Here is a 19673-nt window from a genome sequence, read left to right on the forward strand (position 1 = left end):
AGTAAATATTAGAGCATTCGCCAAGGTACAGGATAGTTCTAGCAAATAGGTGGCGCCACACCAGTCACGTGACCTCGATGACGCAACAGTACTTTACTTACTTAAAATTTGAACAAAAGACAAAAATCCAAAATTCTCTATATCTTTGTTTGGGACCTGCAAAGAAGAGTATCTTTGTACCAAATTCCGTGTAACTTGGTTGAAGCAAAGCTAAGTAATTGACGAAAACCCCTAAAATTATGGGCTTATTTAATCTTTTGACCATCATCCTAAAATGACTAAATATGGGCATATCCCCCATTTTTGTATGTATGTTATGAGGCCTGTAAAAAAAGTATCTTTGTAATAAATCCCATGTAAATTGGCCGAAATATGGCGGAGTAATTGTCAAAAAACTTAAAATTATTCTTTTTGTAGTAATTTCACCCACACCTCCGAAATAATTACTAAAAATGGGCAAGTCCACTGTTTTTGTTTTTCAATGCGTGGGAGCTGTAGAAACGTATCTTTGTAAATTGGTCAAAATATGGCCGTGTAATTGACCCAAATCCCCAAAATTATGTGTGTGTTTTTGTCAATGTGTTGGGCGCATGAGAATTTATATTTGTGCCAATTTTCATATTGACTGCTATAAATATGACAGCACAGGAGCCCAAAATATACATTTTTGAGTTTTGTCCTTTGACCCCATAAATTTTTTTAAAAAAGGTCTAACTCATAAAGAAGAAGAAAAAGTTGTCTGGGCGTGTTGGACAAAAGTATAATCCTACCAAAGTTTATGTAAATTCGCCGAGAAATGAAGTGTTTGGGAGAAGAAAGAAAGAAGAAAAAAAAACAGTAAGTCTCACTGCGGAGACATAAATATGATACAATATATGTATCCTACCGCTGACTCGACCGGGGGGGGGGTTGTTTCTTGTTATTGGGAAAATTTGGTGTTAAAGTTCTTTTAACGCACACTTTTGTCAGGGTTATTTAACTAGACTTGGAAAACTTCATTAACAAGTCGATAATTTGAAAGGTAAAGTGTGTACTTACGTAGATAATCCTGGTATCAATGTTTTTTGTTGTTGTAGTTGTAGCATGGAAGCAACAGTCAAGATTTTCTTCACCGTAAAATTTACATATTATATACACACTTGACTAAATTAATGACACAGAACATTTTAAATTCTCGTAGCATACTATTTTCATCTCTCACGGTAAAATGTATACGCGTTCTGGTAAAGCTTAGACGGAAGTTTGGCGAAACAGGAATACTTCCGGGGTTATTTACCCATTTAAAGCCATGTTGAAGGAACTGAAGCAGGTTCTGGTTCATCATCAGAAAATATTCAGTTATAGAATCATGTCGTTTTTCAAAATAAGAAAGGTCGTGAAACCTTGCTTTAGAGGCTAGCAGAATCGTTAACCATCGTATAGCTCGGTGAGGCATGCAGTACGGAAGAGGTAGGTACCTAAAATACATGGTGTTACCAAGTCTTATGTGTATAAAAATGTTGAAGATACACTGTCTTAAACTCGACATGTAAGTTTGTTTGTAAAAACCAGAATGTAGTGTAAATTTAGTTTGTAGACTGATATCTGCATTTGTGCGGCATTTTCATTGTGGTAAACGAAATAATAATTTGATCTAAGTAAGAGTTGTTTTCTTCTTCCTGATTTGTAAAAAATCCTTACGTGATAGAAAAACGAATATTATTGTGAATCCGTTATTAAAACCAAAACAACTTTTATGAAATTTATATTCGCAGGCCTGTGTAATTAAAGTAGTCACATGTACTGGTACTGATGTGTTATCATATCTAGAATGTGATAATAACTCAAAGCAATACAACCAAGATCAAGAAGAATTATACAAGTTTATATAATGTTTAAAATCCTATGAAACCGAAAGTTGTGAAAATCTGTTATGTAGGCAAATCATTTACATACAATCAAGATCTCATGCTTATAAGTTGTGTTCTTTATGAGTATATGAACATTTTCATAATATTGTGAAACGGAATGTAAAACTATTTAAAAACGCACAGTGAAACTGTTATTGTTCCTGTAAATCGCCTGTTTAATAAGTTTTTATTGAGAATACTTGTATTCACGAAATACAGAATTATTTCTCGCTGGGCAGTATATAGCTGATAAAGTAAGATCGTCTGTTATTTTGTGAATCGTTTATTTGTTAAGCACAAAGCTACACAATGGGCTATATGTGCTGTGCCCACTACAAGTATCGAAACCGAATTATTAGTGTTCTAAACTTTCAGGTTTCCGCTGAGCCACGAGAAGGGAGGGGGCTTTGGGATAGGGTGGCGTGTTTCTTACAAACGTTCCGTGTCTCGTGTCTAGCTTTTTAACTTGAGAATCATGAATAAACCTTGGCGTAACTTTAATTTATTAAAACAGGATATTCCCCAACTTAATTGTGATTGATTCGATTTTCGACAAGCGGTGAAGTCACTGCAAGATATATCAACTTTATTGTTGAAGTTCTTAGAATTGTTTGAAATCAAACTTTATTCGTACAGACTAGTTTCAAAAGAAATATTGATAGTGAAAACCATGTTGGATTTCGACGAGGCAAAACATATCTTTAGGAACTGTTGTTGTTGTTTGTTATTAAGCACAAAGCCACACAAAGGGCTATCTGTGCTCTGCCCACCACGGGTATCGAAACCCAGTTTCTAACGGTATAAGTCCGCAGACATACCGCCGTGACACTGGGGGGAGGGGGGCTTTTAGGATCTAGTTTCATTATTTAAAAAATGTGCTACATTCGGTGGTTCGTTCCTTACCCACTTATTTGTGTGTTTTCCTCCCTTTTTTCATAATTTACATACAATAAGTATCTTGCGCCTATATATTGTGTTGTTTTTAAGCATGTGAAAATATTCATAATCTCTCGAAACTTAATGTAAAACTATTTTGGTGTTTCACAGCAGGCCTTTCTTCATATAAATTTTGTCTGACAAGAATGAAAACGTTTATAAACAAACAAATTTCATAAGTGAGGATATGCAAAAAGGCATTTTGGACAAATGTGCAACCAAATAGCCATTAATACAACATGTCATTGTGTTTAATTCCAAAAGATTAAGCCTTCTGAATGCCCTTATTGTTTCAGTGTAACTTTTAGTTGCAATTTTTATACTCTGTTTTGAAAAATAACAAACACCTCGTTACTTTGCCACTACCAAACTCTAGACTGAAAATTCTGTCTTAATTTGTCCTTGGGCGTGGAATGTTTGGCATTTTACCAGCAGGTGAAATTGGTGGCTGAAAGTTATGGCTACTTTTAGATAAGGATACACAACGTATACTGGGCGTGGAAGTTTTCTCCTCCCTGAGACCCTCCTCAAAGTTAACTTAGGCCCAAGGTGGGATCTAGGTTAATAGAATGCGGTTTGCAGGGGCGATATTGTGGAGATGTTATAGGAAACCTACATAAATTTATTAAGTATATGTTTCCACCAATTATTTTATTTTATTTTTTCTATTGAGAAATAACACTGCCGTGCAATCGTATCTAAAACTGTCAGGAAACTAGCCTGATACGTTTTTGTACGTTCAAAAGTAACAATATTATGAAGCCTAACGTTATTTAAGTGTATTTTGCCCCCTTCCCCCATTTCAGCCCCAAACATCTCCCATGTCTTACCATGCGTGTGATAAGTAATTCTGCTATTAGTATTAGAATATAATCATTATCACTCGCTGATTGTTTCTTGTTGTTTTAGCGCAAAGCTACACAATGGACTATATGTACTTTGTCCACCGAAGAGAATCGAACTTCAGGTTTTAGCGTTGTAAGTCCGTAATCTTACCGCTGACCAGCCAAGGGGCAGATGTTTCTTATCATTGGTAAAAGTGACATACACCGTGGTCGTAGTAATTTAAAGAAAGATTTATTAAACTTCATCAGTATTATATTTAGCAGTCATATGTCAGTTTCGGTAATATGTGAGCTTTTATATTGTGTATAAGTATGAAAGTGAATAACTACAATTGAAAAAGAAGTTGTCAATACCTAAACACACATTGAAACTGAACTCGTGGAGAGGTTTTGTTGACTATGGTATTTCATTTCTTTTTCAAAATGTGTGAGTAGTTATTAAACGCCATAATCAACAGATTCTATTCATAAGTTCATGCGCTTTAGTTTAAGTGTGTTTAGACCTCTACTGAGAATTAAAATTTTTTTAAGTTTAAAGATCGAATCAAGTTGTTGATATTTCGACTTCAAATATTTAGGCAAAAGGAAATCCGAGAGTAAAATGTACATTATTTTATTGTTCTTGGGCACCAAATTAACAGGCGTGACCTAGCGGTTAGCATGATGAGCTTTGGATCCGAAGGTCCATGGCTCACGTCCCGTTTTCGCAAAAATCGCTCTACGCATTTTAGGGTCGTCGGTGCGTTATAACACTATTCGATTAGAATAGCCCAAGAGTTAGCGGTTGGTCTGTTGGCAAGCTGACTTACTTCTAATTTATCAATTAAAAATTAGGGACAGCTAGTGCAGATAGCCCTTATGTAGCGGATATCAGAAACAAACAAATAATCAGATACCAAATATGTTTGTAGCAATTGTCTTGAAGATCTATGTTGTCCAATATACAGAAATCGTAAGGCAATGTTTGCTATATATACACAGAAGTATTCTAAAATTATTTCTTGTGCATTTGCTCTGTGATGTTTATGGGAAGAAGTTCCGGCCTTATAGAAAGGCCCCAAGTAGCAGGGTAATCAAACCACATATCATATTGGTAGGTTGAGTACTTGTGAGTTTTTAGGGAAACTTTCTCCCTTCCATAGAATTTCTTTCTTTTTTTTTATATTAAAGGCTCGAATTAAGTGCCTAACCTTTACACTAAGGGATTAAACATCACAAACCATGTTGCACTTTTGCAAAAGATAAAAATGATAAAGACATTTTAATTTTAAATGTTTATTTTGACGTATCACTCTCAGTGTGAGGCCTCTAAAAGCTCCAGGCGTGCTCGCTTGCAGTTAAGACTGGCACTGCTGTGAAGAAATTCGGGCTCACCCAACCATAAATATCTACCATTAAAGACCATAAAAAACCAAAAGTCAGTTAGTGCCATTATGTTGAACAACAAATATTTATTCTGCTGTTCGCATAGTTATTCGAATTCAAAATCTATTCATTTTATAATTTCCAAAATAGCCAGAGTTTACATATGCGGTATTTGTGGAAGAGGGGATAGGAGTGCAACCTCAAATGCCTTCTGTTTTACTAATGCAGACAAAATTTAATTGATCACTTAATGCAAAATATTTCAGTTTGCTTAATATTATACCTCCTTATTACAAAATGTAATTTCTTACTGAATTTAAAATTATCATTTATATCTATTGGTAATGCTTACAGTTTATCTAATTTAATAGTTTATACTTTTTGCTCTCTTGTTTGCCATTTATAGTTAAACTTTAAAGGGTGAAATTACAGTTTAAATTAATCAACAATACATGTATATATATGAAACAAGTGATATTTTCACAGTTTGCTATGCTATAGTCTGAAAAGAAGTACTGCTACCTATGTCCTGTGTGAATAGAAATACTGCTATATGTCTTAACTATCTGTAAGTGTAAGCATCACTGAAAGAAGCAAGTGGACATTGTTGTTTATTTAACTTTCAAGCAAAGCCTCTGGAAGTCTTATTTCTCTCAAATATTTATTTTCAACTTTTACTTGACTGAACAAAAGTTGAAATTTAAACAGCAGTTAATCATGAAATATTTTAAAATTTCTTACTTTTAATTATGTTGCATACCTGAATATATTGGGGTACTTTAGTCTTAGATAATTTAGTCATGTTTCCTTTGAAACTCCCCCCAAAATTAATAATTTGGGGAAATTTTGAATGTTTCTTATTTTCTGGCATAGGTTTTGATATCTATTTTTTGCTATGAAATTTTATTCTTAAGAGAAAATGAAATTGTAAAAATTGTATAATATCTAAAATGTTTGAGACAGTGTGTATGTTTAATATACATAATTTAGACACTTATTGTGGCAAGAATCAATGAATTAGGGAAATCTCCTGTGTAATCATAGCTACATACAGTTTTCACACTTTCTTGTAAAATGTACATATTGAAATTTAGATAATATTGTGTGATTTTGCTAATTTTGTGTAAAAACAAACAAACTTTTCTCATAGTTTCAGCTCCAAATTATAATTTGTGAAATTCTTGACCTGTTCTGCAAGTATTTTATACATGATTTAAATTCTTTTATTCTTTATGTTCCAGTTTTTAGAGATGATTAAGCAATGCCTGGTGTGATTGGTTCACCATACATTCAGAACAGCCAGAATTCACAACAAAGGTAAATATCCAATTGTGGCTACTTTTCTGTTTTTATGCAATAAAATATATTTCGTCCAAGATATCAACTTCTTTCTTTTGACAGAATAAAATACTTGTAACCTCTTCCCAGTTCATGGAAATGAAAACAGTGTTAGGAAACAAAAATAAACCTAATCACTTTTACAGGAACAAAAAACCATGCTGAAAATCCAGTTTGCTTACTCAGAATTTATTTTATACAGAAATATAAGCATTATGAGTGATGATATCACAAACAGCATTGTGTTGTCTAAACTACCCATGATACCCAATAAATAACATACAGCTAAAATACATGTTATATAATATTCACCTAAGATTACTAGTTGATGACACTGATGTGATATTAAAGATTGGTATATGTTATAGAAATCAAGAATATAATATAAAATGTAGATATACTAAGTTTATTGCATTTAGTCCTCACCTACCACTTTCGTGAGACTTTTCTCCTGCCAATGCAAAATTGGAACCAAAGTAGACTTTTTTTAATCTATGGTTTTATCCCCAAATGAACCACATAACAGGAAAAAGCAAAAAAAAAAAAAAAAAAAAAATGCTAAAATTTATTTGGAGGAGGCCCTCAGACACTCTCCTTACCAGAGGCAATATACCTCTTTTCACATCAGTCTTCCTTTATTGAAGGTTCCCTCCTTCACATCCTCTGAGACAGAAATCCACCCTCTCAGTTTTTCTTGAATTTTGGCATCTCTGAAAACATCATTTCCAAGTGTACAAAATTAAGCCTAAGTTTTTTAAATAGCAGGCTACTATAGGATTTTGTTAATACAGGTTATTGGACAATTTTTCTACAGAAACATTGTATTAAAATTTTCATTCGATGAGTTGGAAAACAAACACATGTATTTTACAGTTCTGTTACACATGATAATTATAATGACTTAGAATTTTATGTTGCTAATGAAGCGTATTTATTTGTCACTGTTTCAACATTTGTAAGATATAAATATTGTTAACAAGCTATGTTAGTATTAAAACTTTCAAATTTATACAATATGTAGTTAAATAAAATTTACTGAACAATATGTTCTTCTGTGGGAGTGTTGATTTGGACTAGAAAAAATACTCTGCATATACACAATATTCATGCTGGTTTTATTATTCTCACTAATGAATATTCAGTAGTTAATAGTTATTGTTTCTATACTGGAAAATTGTTTTCAGTGTTATTTAGCTCTCAGTTATAGCTTACTATGCAGTAATGATAAAATATGGAAACGTTGTCTTTTAGGCAAAAAATATGGTTTAGAATACACAGCATATAGTTCATAGTGCAACAGTTATAAATTTACGATGTGTTTCCTATGATATTGTATATATTTAAAATAGATATTTCGTATATGAAACAAACTGATCATGTTTAAGATGTATTGAACATTTTCAGACATTAAGTTAAAAACTGACACCATTGTTCCACCTTATATTTTGCCTGTGTTCATAAAAGATGGTGCACAGTTCTACAAGATGTAATTTAGACACCACTTGTTAATGATATAGTAATATGTAATTTGTAAAGTGTTGTATATTAAATCACTTTAATCTCCTAGGTTTTAAAATTTTTAAGGTTGTTAGTATTCCCACAGAAAAAGATAAGAGTCCATTCATGCTCACGTTTAGCTTGTAAGTAGAGTACTTTTTGTTATGTATATGTTAATTAGCAAAATGACCTTCATGCATTTCTGATGATAATCATTTATGTAAAACTTGACCACATTGTTTTCTTTTCTTGCATTGACTTAACCATTTTTCAGCATTTTCAGATTTTATCACACTTTAACTGCATTTGTTTACAATTTATGTTAATTTAAGTCACTTCATTATTTAGTATCCCAAATTATTAAATTTTTTGGTTATTACTGTAACTATAACTGTTACAGATATAACTTCCTTTAACCATGTTAAAGTTTTGCTTAAGGTATTATGGTGCTTCTGAAACCTCCTCCCATATCCACCCTCAGTGTGTGTCTCAAGCATCAATGGAGCTGAGAAGTTGAGTGTTTGTTAATTATCTATGTCACTGAATTGGTAGTAGAACTGTCAAGTATGTAATTCAAAATGTAATCCTGCTTCTTTATCCATGGGTTGCAAGAGTTGATTGAAGGAATATATTGCAAAGAGTAGTCATTGCATAGTTAAGTTAGATGTTTTGCTACATTTTGAGATAAAAATTAAATAAAATCTTAATTCCTAATTTTTTAGAAAGCCAGTTTTGAAGCTCTGATACAAGATTTATAATTATTGAATTAAGAAATGAGTTAAAAGATGATGGACAACAGATTCAAGAAAGTTTTAAAAATACATTCAAGATAGGCTTGTTCCTAAAAAGAAGAAACAGATAACAATGAAGTTCAAACCTGACTAGTTTACTAAAGACATAAAGGAGAAAATCAGGGAGGGATAAATGCCGTAAGTTTAATAAATATAAACTATTAATAAGATCTGCAGAATTGTAGGAAAATTAGAGATTTGATTGGCAGTGAAACTGGTAATGCATCAAGAGTAGATATAGTTTTTTCCCAGGGTTTTTAAGATGGACAAATATCAGATACACAGTTTCTCTCTTTCATTTTTCTAGGTCAACATGTACTGGGCAAGTGCCTCAGGATTGGAGAGATGCTAAATAGTATTCAATTCCATTTTTAAAGGGATGATAAGAATTACTTTGGAAATTATAGACCACTTAGTCTTACTATTTTAGTGGTAAAAATCCTAGAGAGTCAGGTAAAAGACAGTTTGCAAAATTATTTAGTGAAATATGATCTCATAGAAGAAAGCTAATATGGATTTACCAAAGGGAAATCATACATTACTAGTCTGTTCTCATTTTTTGAGGATGTTACTTGTTTTCTGGGTTATGTAAATGGTTATGTCTTTTCACAAGGTGCTGTACAGAAGGTTAGCTAAGAAAATCACATTGGTGGGGGTTGGGTAAAGATTATTTAATTGGACTGTAGAGTGAAGAAGGCCTCAGTATAGAAGCCAAAATGTTCGGTATTTCTACATGTATTGAAGATGCTGTGGTACCACAGAATGATTTGGAACAGTTGATGAGTTGGACAAATACAGGGCAAATCACCTTTAATTATATTAAATGCAAGATATTGCATTTGAGACATAAGTTTAATATATTATAGATGGGAACCCAATCAGTAGTGTCAGTGAAGAAAAAGATCTTGGCATAGTAGTGAATAAATTACTCAAGCTAGTAGTAGAGCTAAAAAGAAGTTTAGGGTGTATTTATAGACATACTGATGACAAGTCAAAAGATATAATTATCTCTGTGTAAAATCATTAGATAGGCCTCACTTGGAAAAGAAAAGATATTGTTTCATTGGAAAGGGTTCAAAGGAGGCCTACTTGGTGGTTCCAGGGATAGAAGGTTCTCTTTTAGGGATAGGTTTTAAGATCTTTTAACTTACTTTCTCATGAGAAATGAAGAATACCAGTTGATCTTTTTAAATATCAAAAAATTGTTCAGAGAATAATCTTGTAAACAAAAAAATGCCTCTGATTCCTTTTGCGGTATTCTGTACATAATAGGATGAGAGGATAGAAGTTTAAGATTTGGAAAAGACAGCCTAGGCTTAGTTAAGACAATTTTGTGTTTCTTACATGTGGAATGAGTTGCTTTCAGCATTATTGGAGGCCAGCACTTTACAAAGAGTTTAAGAAAGAGAATCAATTGTTTTATGGAAAACAAAGGGCAGGTTTGAATTTTTTATATTTATATCAAGAGTGGGTGTGAAAGAGCAGTCTTGAAGAACCGTACTGCCTCTTGTAGTTCATTTTGTATCTATTTTTTATTAGCAGTCTCAAATTATTTTTAATTAGCTGGGGATGAATACTTTAGACCAGTGCATCTCAACTGGGTGAATGATTCACCCAGGGGTTAATGAGATCAGAATCAGGGTGAATGAGTATTATGAATTATACAACAAATTCAAGAGCAAAAAGTCATCAGTTATTATTATTATTTATTCTAGTTTGATAAATACATTTATTTTTGTTTATTTTATGTTGTATTCATTCTAGTTGTAGTTTGATGTATATTTAAGTCATAAAAATCACTTTTGCATTTTAATTTAGAACCTTTTTGTCTTTTTTTTCAAACTGTGGTGAGTGAGCTGTTGTGAAAAACATATAGGGGTGAATGATGTTGGAAAAGGTTGAAAAGCACTGCTTCAGACTGCTTCTAATTTTTTGTAAAAGCACCATGATCATATCACTTATACATTAATTGGAAAATGTTTAGTGTATTCAGGGGCAACATTTTAAATAATCTTCAAGTTAACTTACAAATGCTTGAAGGCATCCACATGGGTTGCATCTTTACCATTGAGTGTTCGAAAATTAGAAAAAATTGCTAGAATAAATGTTAATTTTGATTATGATTTATCAGTAAATTAGGAAAATGGGAAGATTACTTTTGGACAAGGGCCCAACAAATACATAATCTAGAGATGGTTAGATATCTGATAGATGTAGGTGAGAACAACCTTTTTTGTTTTTATCTCCAAATATCAAGAAATATGATCCTTATTTACAGAACCTGTTACTCTGTGTGTTTATAACTTTGTTATGTTGCTACCCTATGACCATGATATGCACGCAGTCTCTCTTTAGAGAATAGGAAAAATGTTTGTCTATTAGACCATCAGGATAGATAAATGTAAGAATTGTGATGAAGGAAACAAAGTGAGACTCAGCTCAGACTTGGTGGAAGAGATCACACTTTCTCTTGTTAATTGCCTAACGTTACAAAACACAATATGTATAATGTCCATTATTTTACTTTAAGTCCTGAAATAGCAGTTAATTATTATATGTGAAACCAAAATTAATGTAATTTCACTTTCTTACAGACCTAATTTTATTCTTCTCAAGAACTCTTCTCTCTGAATATTTTGTATATCACTCCATTCATAAAGGTGTTCATTAAATGCTCAAAAAACAACATCTTGCTTAAACAGTTGAAAAACAATATAAAACTTTAAATACCTTATTCACAGAAGGAGATAACACAATATCTTTAAGTTTTATGAACTGATGTAACATTACATTCTTTAGTAATGTCTGTTAAACTAATCAAGATTTAATATTATTTGGTCAGTTTTTCTTTTGTTTGCTGATAGAGTGTTTGTTTATTGTTGCTGGAAATATATTTCTTCAAATGATTTTTTGGATGAATAATATTTCTCTTTTGTTACCTGTCATTTGTGTACAATTCTATAATCTACAGTTTAATGTACAGTTTAAAGCATAAGACTATATTGACAGTTTTTACTGATGAAGAAATAATTTTATGTTTAAAATCTTATTGATGCATTGTATATAGATTTAATAATTATCATTGATGACTCAGTATCTTCAGTCAAAATCTGAGATCCAATTTACAAAATATTTGATCAAATGTTAATGTATTAACAGTTTTTTTTTATATGTGGGATTTTAAGAGATATACTAGAAACACTTTTTTTTTTTTTAGAAACAGAATCTAAGTTTCTCTCTGGTTGTTTTGTAAATCAGATACATAAATTTAGTAATGAAAGATGGTGGTTGTCATATTTCAGGTGAACTATCTCCCATTTTTAAACAACAAAAAAAATTTTACTCATGAGAGTAATAAGTAACTTTTTAAATAGTCATCTTACACTAGGTTCAAACTTGTTTGTCATTGAAAGAATGCCACTTTCTAAAGGAGAAACATCAGTGACCTGCAGTATCTAAATGTACTTTGTTAACTAATATACGAGTTCAGCATTATCTTTAAAGACCAACATTGAATGAAGTCCTGTGGCTAAGACCAGTGAGTTAGTTAGTGGTAGCCAAGTAAGTACAACACTTAAAAAAAAAAGAAATCCAGTGGGGTAGATTGGGTATTTGTAAAATGGTTTGAAACTCAGGTTAGTGTAAGGATACTTTCAGTAAATTCTACTAGGTTCTGCATGATTATTTTAATTTCCTGAAAGTATTTCTATGGTTAAGAATAAATAAATCTAAATCCTAGTATTTGAATGTTTCCTTAGGTGGAGCAAAGTAGTATGGTGATACCATCCTTTTGATTTGTTTCTTTGCTGAATAGTATACTTACCTATTTAGCTGACTGACTGACTCATTAACTACTAGTTTATCATTTCTGCTGTGTGAGAATGAAAATGTGAGTACTTTTTATCTATCTACCAGGGGCATAAAAGTATATGTTTGATATTTTAAAATATCTAGATGTTGTTAGAATAATAATAATTGACTTCAGTCTCTGCTGTGTCAAGTTTAATTGATGATGCTTCATTGTTAATTGTATACCAGAAGAAGTGACCTTATAAGTTGCAAAGTTATATTTTTAGATATTTAGTGTTCATAGGTAACCACTAGTTGCAAGTATCACAATAACTAGAGGTTCTTATAAAATGTTTGCAAGTGTTATTAATCTGAACTTGACCAAGGACTGGATATAGAACATTACACTGTAAAACATCAAAACAAATCAGTGTAACTAGTAACTTAAATGTGGCTCATGATATATATATATATAGGACTGCTTTATATGACTAGGTCTGAGTTTCTTGCCAGCTTCTTCATAAAAGCATATAGAACAAACAACACGTCAACTTCACAGGAATCTCTGATTCTCCTATCTTCCAATGTGCCTGTTAAATCAGGCTGATTGCTAAGAAAACTGAGATAGTCTGACCAGGTGTTTAGATATCAATGGCTGTGATTACCTACATATTGCTGTACTAGACAATACCAAAGACAAGGACTAGTGCATTCAGTGCATTGGACTGTTAAATACAGCTAGCCTGTACAATATCTTAAAATGTTATGAAATATTATGAGTTATGAAAGGGCTACAGCTGTAATATCTACATCATACAACACCATGCTTCCTTCCTTCAGAACCATCCTTGGTCTGTCCCATATTTTAGGATGAAATTAAACTTCACTTTGTAACCAAACATGATAGTGAAGAATCAACTCTTAGGTCCAGTGGTGAAACAAGCAGTTCAGGGGCCTCTTTTTTCAGAAGGTAAGACCAGACCAGGCCCCTAGGTGTTGTGGGCCCTGGGGCATTGCCTAGTCTTTCCTGTGCTAGCTCTGCCTCTGCTTAGGTCATAGACTACAAAAAATGTTCAGAAAGTTATTAAATCAAAAACACTAGAGCTATATTTATTAACACACAAAATGTAAGTAAACCATTTATTACTGTATGCTTATATATATTACAAGAGATAGGATATACATGACAATACCCTATAACAAAGACTTATAAAAACTTTTAAATATACACAGAAAATATCCTTCAGTGAAGTTACATGATACAGAATACTTAAACATAAAAGTTTCACAGTGACTTGCATTAAAAAAAAGTTTTAATTATTTTTCAATTTGTATACGTGAGCATAATTTTAAATGCACAAACACTGTAGTTTTAAGTCTGAATATATTGTATTTTTATATATTTTTTTATTTTTCCATTATGTCTACTTTTTAGTTTATACAAACAATGCACTTTTAACATAAGATAACATAAAATTTAAGGACAACAAGGGATCTGTTGGTCCATTTAGGCTGTCCCATCTATCAAACTAAACTTAAAAAACAACAACGTCAAAGCTAGCTCTTATAATTCAAATATTAATTAAGCCTTCCCTTAAACTCCATTTAATTTACTGAATCCACCACATCTGAAGGCAACCCATTCCAAAGGATAACCACCCTATTATAAAAATAAATCTGCCTTAGCTAATGATAGCTCTTACCCTGCCAAAATTTATACTTGTGTTCCCTAGTCCTATCCTTCTTGCTACTAAATACAAAAAAAGATGGTGCATTAATATTATCAATTCCCTTAACAATCTTAAACACTTCAATCAGATCCCTCGAACTCTTATTTTTTATCAAAGAAAACAATTTCAAAGATCTTAACCTGTCCTTGTATGACAATCTTTTCGTTGCTGGAATCATTTTAGTAACACTCTTCTGAACCCTTTTCAACAATTCTGTGTAAAAAGCCTAATACTGAACATAATACTCCAAAGGTGGTATAACTAGTAATCTATACAATGAAATTATATCTTCATCACAGTTGTATTCAATATTTATGTAAATACAACCTAAGATTCCACTTGCCCTACCACTAGCAACAGAACACTGCTTGAGTGGCTTAATAGATTAATCAACCAGAACATAAGACCCCTTTCTTCCATGACACTGTTAAAGTTATTCTCATCCAAATTATACATATAATTCAAATTATGATAACCCACATGCATTATCTTGCATTTGTTATAATTAAAACCCATTTGCCATTTTGACTGAACTCCTTATATCAACCCTTTGCTTTCTTCCATTCCATCACTTTTCTATCCAGTAAGCCAACTTATCTCCTACCTCTATAGAGATCATTTTTCTAACAAGCTTACTCTCATCTACATCAGCAATAACATCTTCAAAAAATATCAAAATATTAACAAGTCAAGATTTTCCCTTATTGAAACCATGTTGACTATCTAACAAAATTTTAAAATTTGTTAAATTACTTTGCAAAGCATCGTTTATCAGACTTTCAAAATTTTTCTCACCACTGATGTAAATTTGTAAGACCTATAATTATTAGGACAATTTTTTATCTCCTCCCTTGAAAAAAAACATTGGCCAATTTCCAATCCTCTAGCACCTGCCCACTATTCATGGACTCACAAAAAATAGTAGCAAATGGCTCATGTATCCAACCTTTAACCTCATTAAAAACCCTTGGGAAAATATCTGGCCCAGGAGCATTATCATCTGTAAAACTTTCCAATTTTTTCTTAAGAAGCTCAGAAATAATGTGATAATTATTTGTTCGATCTTGTTTCCATCTAATAACTGTTCACATGAGGAATGTTGCTTAAATTTTAACTAATAAAAAAAGAAAAAGTAGATTTTTAATACCCCCAACCATCTCATAATCATTAGATATGAGCCTTTTTTTATCATCCTACAAAGGCCCTGTTCTCATCCTTATGTTTTGCTTACATTTAATGTATTTTAAGAAATCCTTAAGTATAGTTTTATATTTTGAGCCAACCTTTTATCATATACCCTTTTTGATTTCCCAATAACCTGTTTGCCCAATTCTTTTGATCTTCTATAATTTTCTAAGTCTCTCATTATAGTCAATTTAAACTTCAAAAATGTATAATGTTTTTCTTTAACTTTATCACTTATACCTTTTGTAAGCCAACCCTTTTTTTTGTTTAGCTAGCTAATGAGAATCAAAAATGTTCAAATTATTGAAAATACCAAGTTCATTAAGCTTTTAGTAAATCAGAAGATCAACAAGTAACAGGATTGAAAGTGACCTGACTTGCCACTGTGACATCTCTTATACCAATGTCATAAAGTTTGTTTGCGTTATCTAAAAACTCAGTATATGTACATATTTCTGTTTGAAGAAATGTTTTACAAGTACCAATGGATGGACCATTCTAAAAACTCAGTATATGCATATATTTCTGTTTGAAGAAATGTTTTACAAGTACCAATGGATGGACCATTCCAACATGTTTCTTTAGAGACCATTACACAATCTTCCATAGCTAAGCACTATGCTAAGCAATTGTCTTGCAATGTGCAACTATAGGTTAGTATGGTCCCCAACTCATGTACACATGAGTCCTTGTAGTATTGTCTGATTGCCATAGGTCCAATGGCAAAGCAACAGGACAAGCCGCTAGTACAGTTCCTACATGTATTACTGAAACCTGGACAGCAGCTTTACAAACCTTAGCCAGTTCTCTTGACTCTGAGGGAGTTAAAATCTACTAGGCTACATTCTAAGTCTACCTTGCTTATGTTATAGTTTAAATATAACTCAAACAAAGCAAAATAACACTGTGTCTGACTTAATTCTATACTCCAAGTTACATTCATGTATCTAACATAAAATTTGCAACCAAATTACATTGGTACAATAAATATTAAGAAAATATCCAGTGCTATCTAGGGCCACTGACTAATAATTGAAGTTATTTGTGAGTAATCATTTGAGACCCTTTGTATGATCAATGTATTGATAATTTAGAGGGTGTAAAATTCTGTTCAGATATGTGTGTTTTTCATGATAAGCGTGAACAGTAAGAAACTTTTCAAGTACAGGATTATAATAATTAATGATTCATAAATGAAAATCTTCACTAAGAATTTGCTGTTGTGCAGAACCAAATATTTGGCAGCAGTAGCAGAATGTTGCACTTAATTTTGTTGAGCACACCAACCAACTGCTTTCTACTTTTCACAAGTTCTCACTTCTCATAAGTAATCATCTTTACTTAAACCTCTTTCAATATACCTTTTTGTGAGATAGAAAACAAAGCTACTGTCATTTTTTCTTAAACTGTAATCTTATACTTTCTTCCATAAACTCAAACGGTATAGCAGAGACATGAAATACACTATCCTACCAAAAATCATGGGACACACCTCTGATTGCAGGAAAATGGGTATGGACTAGATCCACTGGTTGCAGTGCATGGATTCATGAATGCTGAGTCCTACATTGATGTTCTAAAGAATTCTCTGTGTTGTACATTGTGGCAATTTTGTGGTCCTAGCCCTTACACCTTCCAACATGATAATGCTCCATGTCACAAAGCAAGGATTGTGAATGCGTGGTTTGAAGAGAATAACACTGGAACATTGCAGTGGCCAGCACAGAGCTCCAACCTCAACCCCTTACAACATCTTTGGGATGAAATGGAATGCAGAAATTGGGCAAAGCCAAGACGGCACTCTTCAGTAGTGGAGCTTACTAATGCTTTAAAGGAGGAGTGGAGCACAATACCACCATCTTTCTACTAGAAATTAGTAGACAGTCTTCCATGACAAATTGAAGTAGTCATTAAGGCCAAAGGCGGGCCAACGTGCTATTAATTTCTTGGAATAAAGACATGTTTTATTCATAACTACCCGTGTCCCCTGAACTTTTGGTAGGATAGTGTAGGTCTACATGTGGTGGGTTGTTGTTGAAAATAATGAAAATTTGCCTCAAACTTACTCTGTAACACTGATTCTGCTATTGTAATATTTTGATTAAATGTTGAACATGATGGTGTAGATATTTCTCTGTCCACATATATATCTAATAAACTTGGTATAAAATATTTTTCAAGAGCACCTTTCTCTCACGTGTTTTTCCCTTTTTTCACTTGTTTCTTCTTTCTTATAGCTGGTATGTTACTTGTATTATAGAACCATAGCATTATGTATTAATAAGTAACTAAAGATTAGAACTAAAGGTAATAAACCTACATTTATAAAGATATTCAAAGTAAATAACACAAAACTTTAATGCTTTGCCAGAACGTAGCAAAGAATAAATGCATTCATTGCATGGAAAACATGCCGTCTTTCTAAATGAAACCTCTGAAAAGTCTTAAGTGGTGGAAAAAATTTTACAACAAAACTATGACAGTTTCTAATTAATGAGCATCTTCTTTTTATTTTTTTTCTAACTCTTTGAAAATGAAAAAAAAACAGTCAAAACAGGAACTTGTTTTTCTCCCTCTTTATTACTTTATATCTAGCATTTTTTCCTCTTTTGCTTTATCAATTCTGAAGTCCACTTAAAGTCTGTGGCACTCTGCAGCTGGTGGTTTGAAGTATAGGTCATATCAGCTCTTGTAATCTTAAACCATTGTTTAGAAATGTCTGTATATGTGTGTGTCCACTTATAACTGGTGAACTACTGGACTGATTCTTACTAAACCTGTCATGTACCCTTAGTGCCTGCAGGAAAGTGACAAAGTAGATTTGATATCTATATTTCACCCCATGGGGATCATTGTGTGTAACTCATTCAGTTCCATAAATAAAACTTACTAAAATTAGAATTAATAGGAAACTACACTACATATGCTATGTTTCCTTTCATTCTTAAACAAGTTGTTAACCACAAGTTCACTTTTCTCAGACAGATTCACAAGATCTACAAATATTTAATTTTTCCACAACTGATAATAATTCCCTACCACCAATAAAAACAAGTAGTCAAACCAAAATTTGTTCACTTGGTGTGTCATAGATAAAAAAAAGCAACCTTTATCCCCTTCAGTGAAGCATCAAACATATATAATAAATGACATATATTTTAATATCATTAAGTAAATGCAAAACCTGCCATATTTAATTTCCCTTCCAGTATAATCTAGCTAATAACTGCAGTAATTACTGAACATAAGTATTTCAATAAATTAGACAAATTCTTCATTGACTTGAAAATTGTACCATCTGTATATTCATATTCTTGTTTGTAATACAACATGCATCAACACATTCATATGTGATGTATAGTATAATTGTACTTAGATACACTAGTATATGAAAGGTTAGTCTATTGTATACAGCTTCAGCTTGTTGACAAGTTTAAAATTCCTGTTTTTTGTATTGAGATTTGTAATTTGATAGGTTGAAGTGTTTAAGAACAAGATAAGGACCAGTCAAGCCAGAATCAAGTTTCCTCTAAGTTGTCAACATGTACCGAGACTAGATCCAGTCCCCAATCTTCAACTTTCATTCCATTATTGTCATGTCACTTCTCTGTTGATTATTTTACCTATCATGTTGCAAATCCATATACATCAACTAATACAAATCTTATTCATTCCACATATTGCTGTGGGCAATGATATTGAATATGCATATCAGCAATTCACATGGCAACCACAACCAATATAAATTACATTTCATATCACACTATCTAATTTTTAGCTAACTTATTAGTGATGAACCATGCTGGAGTGTCAGCCAATAGATAGACTTCATTCCACTTTAATTGATCGCAACCAGCACACTTTGATTACTGTTTTCAGTGTTTGCTAAGAGATTAACTACATCCAGGGCTATTTTCTGTAATTTAAGAACCAACAGCTATCTGGCCAGCTTTTCCTCTTGACAGCACACACAGTACAGTATTTTTACCACCTTTAAAAATCTTGATATGAATGTAGCCAAGAAAACCAGTTTTATACATTGGCAGTAGTGCATAAAATTCATTGGAGTCCTCATTCAAAGTTTGAAGTATCTTTTAAGTAGAACCCTTGAGACCAATAGCTGCATCACAGAATATACACCACCCTATATGAATCGTAGTATCAACATAGTGCACCACCTTGCACTTGTAATCACTCACTTTGTTGTATGGCAAGTAGCATTAAGTGTAGATCTGTTTTCTTCAGTTGTACTTCTTGGAGTCATAATGAATCAGTAAAGTTGTGACTCATGTACATTTTGTTGTCATT

At 32.4% G+C, this 19673-nt stretch overlaps 1 protein-coding gene across 8 annotated transcripts in view; it reads left to right on the plus strand.

Annotated features, from left to right (window-relative positions):
• LOC106458244 (epidermal growth factor receptor kinase substrate 8-like protein 1) overlaps window positions 1-19673 on the plus strand; it is a 163791-nt gene that overhangs the window by 79933 nt on the left and 64185 nt on the right. For 4 of the 8 annotated variants that reach the window (XM_022384389.1, XM_022384388.1, XM_013917723.2 and 1 more), the window contains one exon: window positions 6277-6352. In XM_022384389.1, the coding sequence (XP_022240097.1) occupies window positions 6297-6352 (56 nt within the window). In that variant the 5' untranslated portion in view covers window positions 6277-6296. Of the gene's footprint in view, window positions 1-5068; window positions 5088-6276; window positions 6353-12419; window positions 12551-19673 lie in introns of those variants that run through there. The other 4 variants (XM_022384392.1, XM_013917724.2, XM_022384391.1 and 1 more) reach the window with 2 other exon arrangements.

This window comes from Limulus polyphemus, unplaced genomic scaffold (assembly GCF_000517525.1).
Source record: "Limulus polyphemus unplaced genomic scaffold, Limulus_polyphemus-2.1.2 Scaffold434, whole genome shotgun sequence".
Classification (NCBI taxonomy): domain Eukaryota; kingdom Metazoa; phylum Arthropoda; class Merostomata; order Xiphosura; family Limulidae; genus Limulus; species Limulus polyphemus.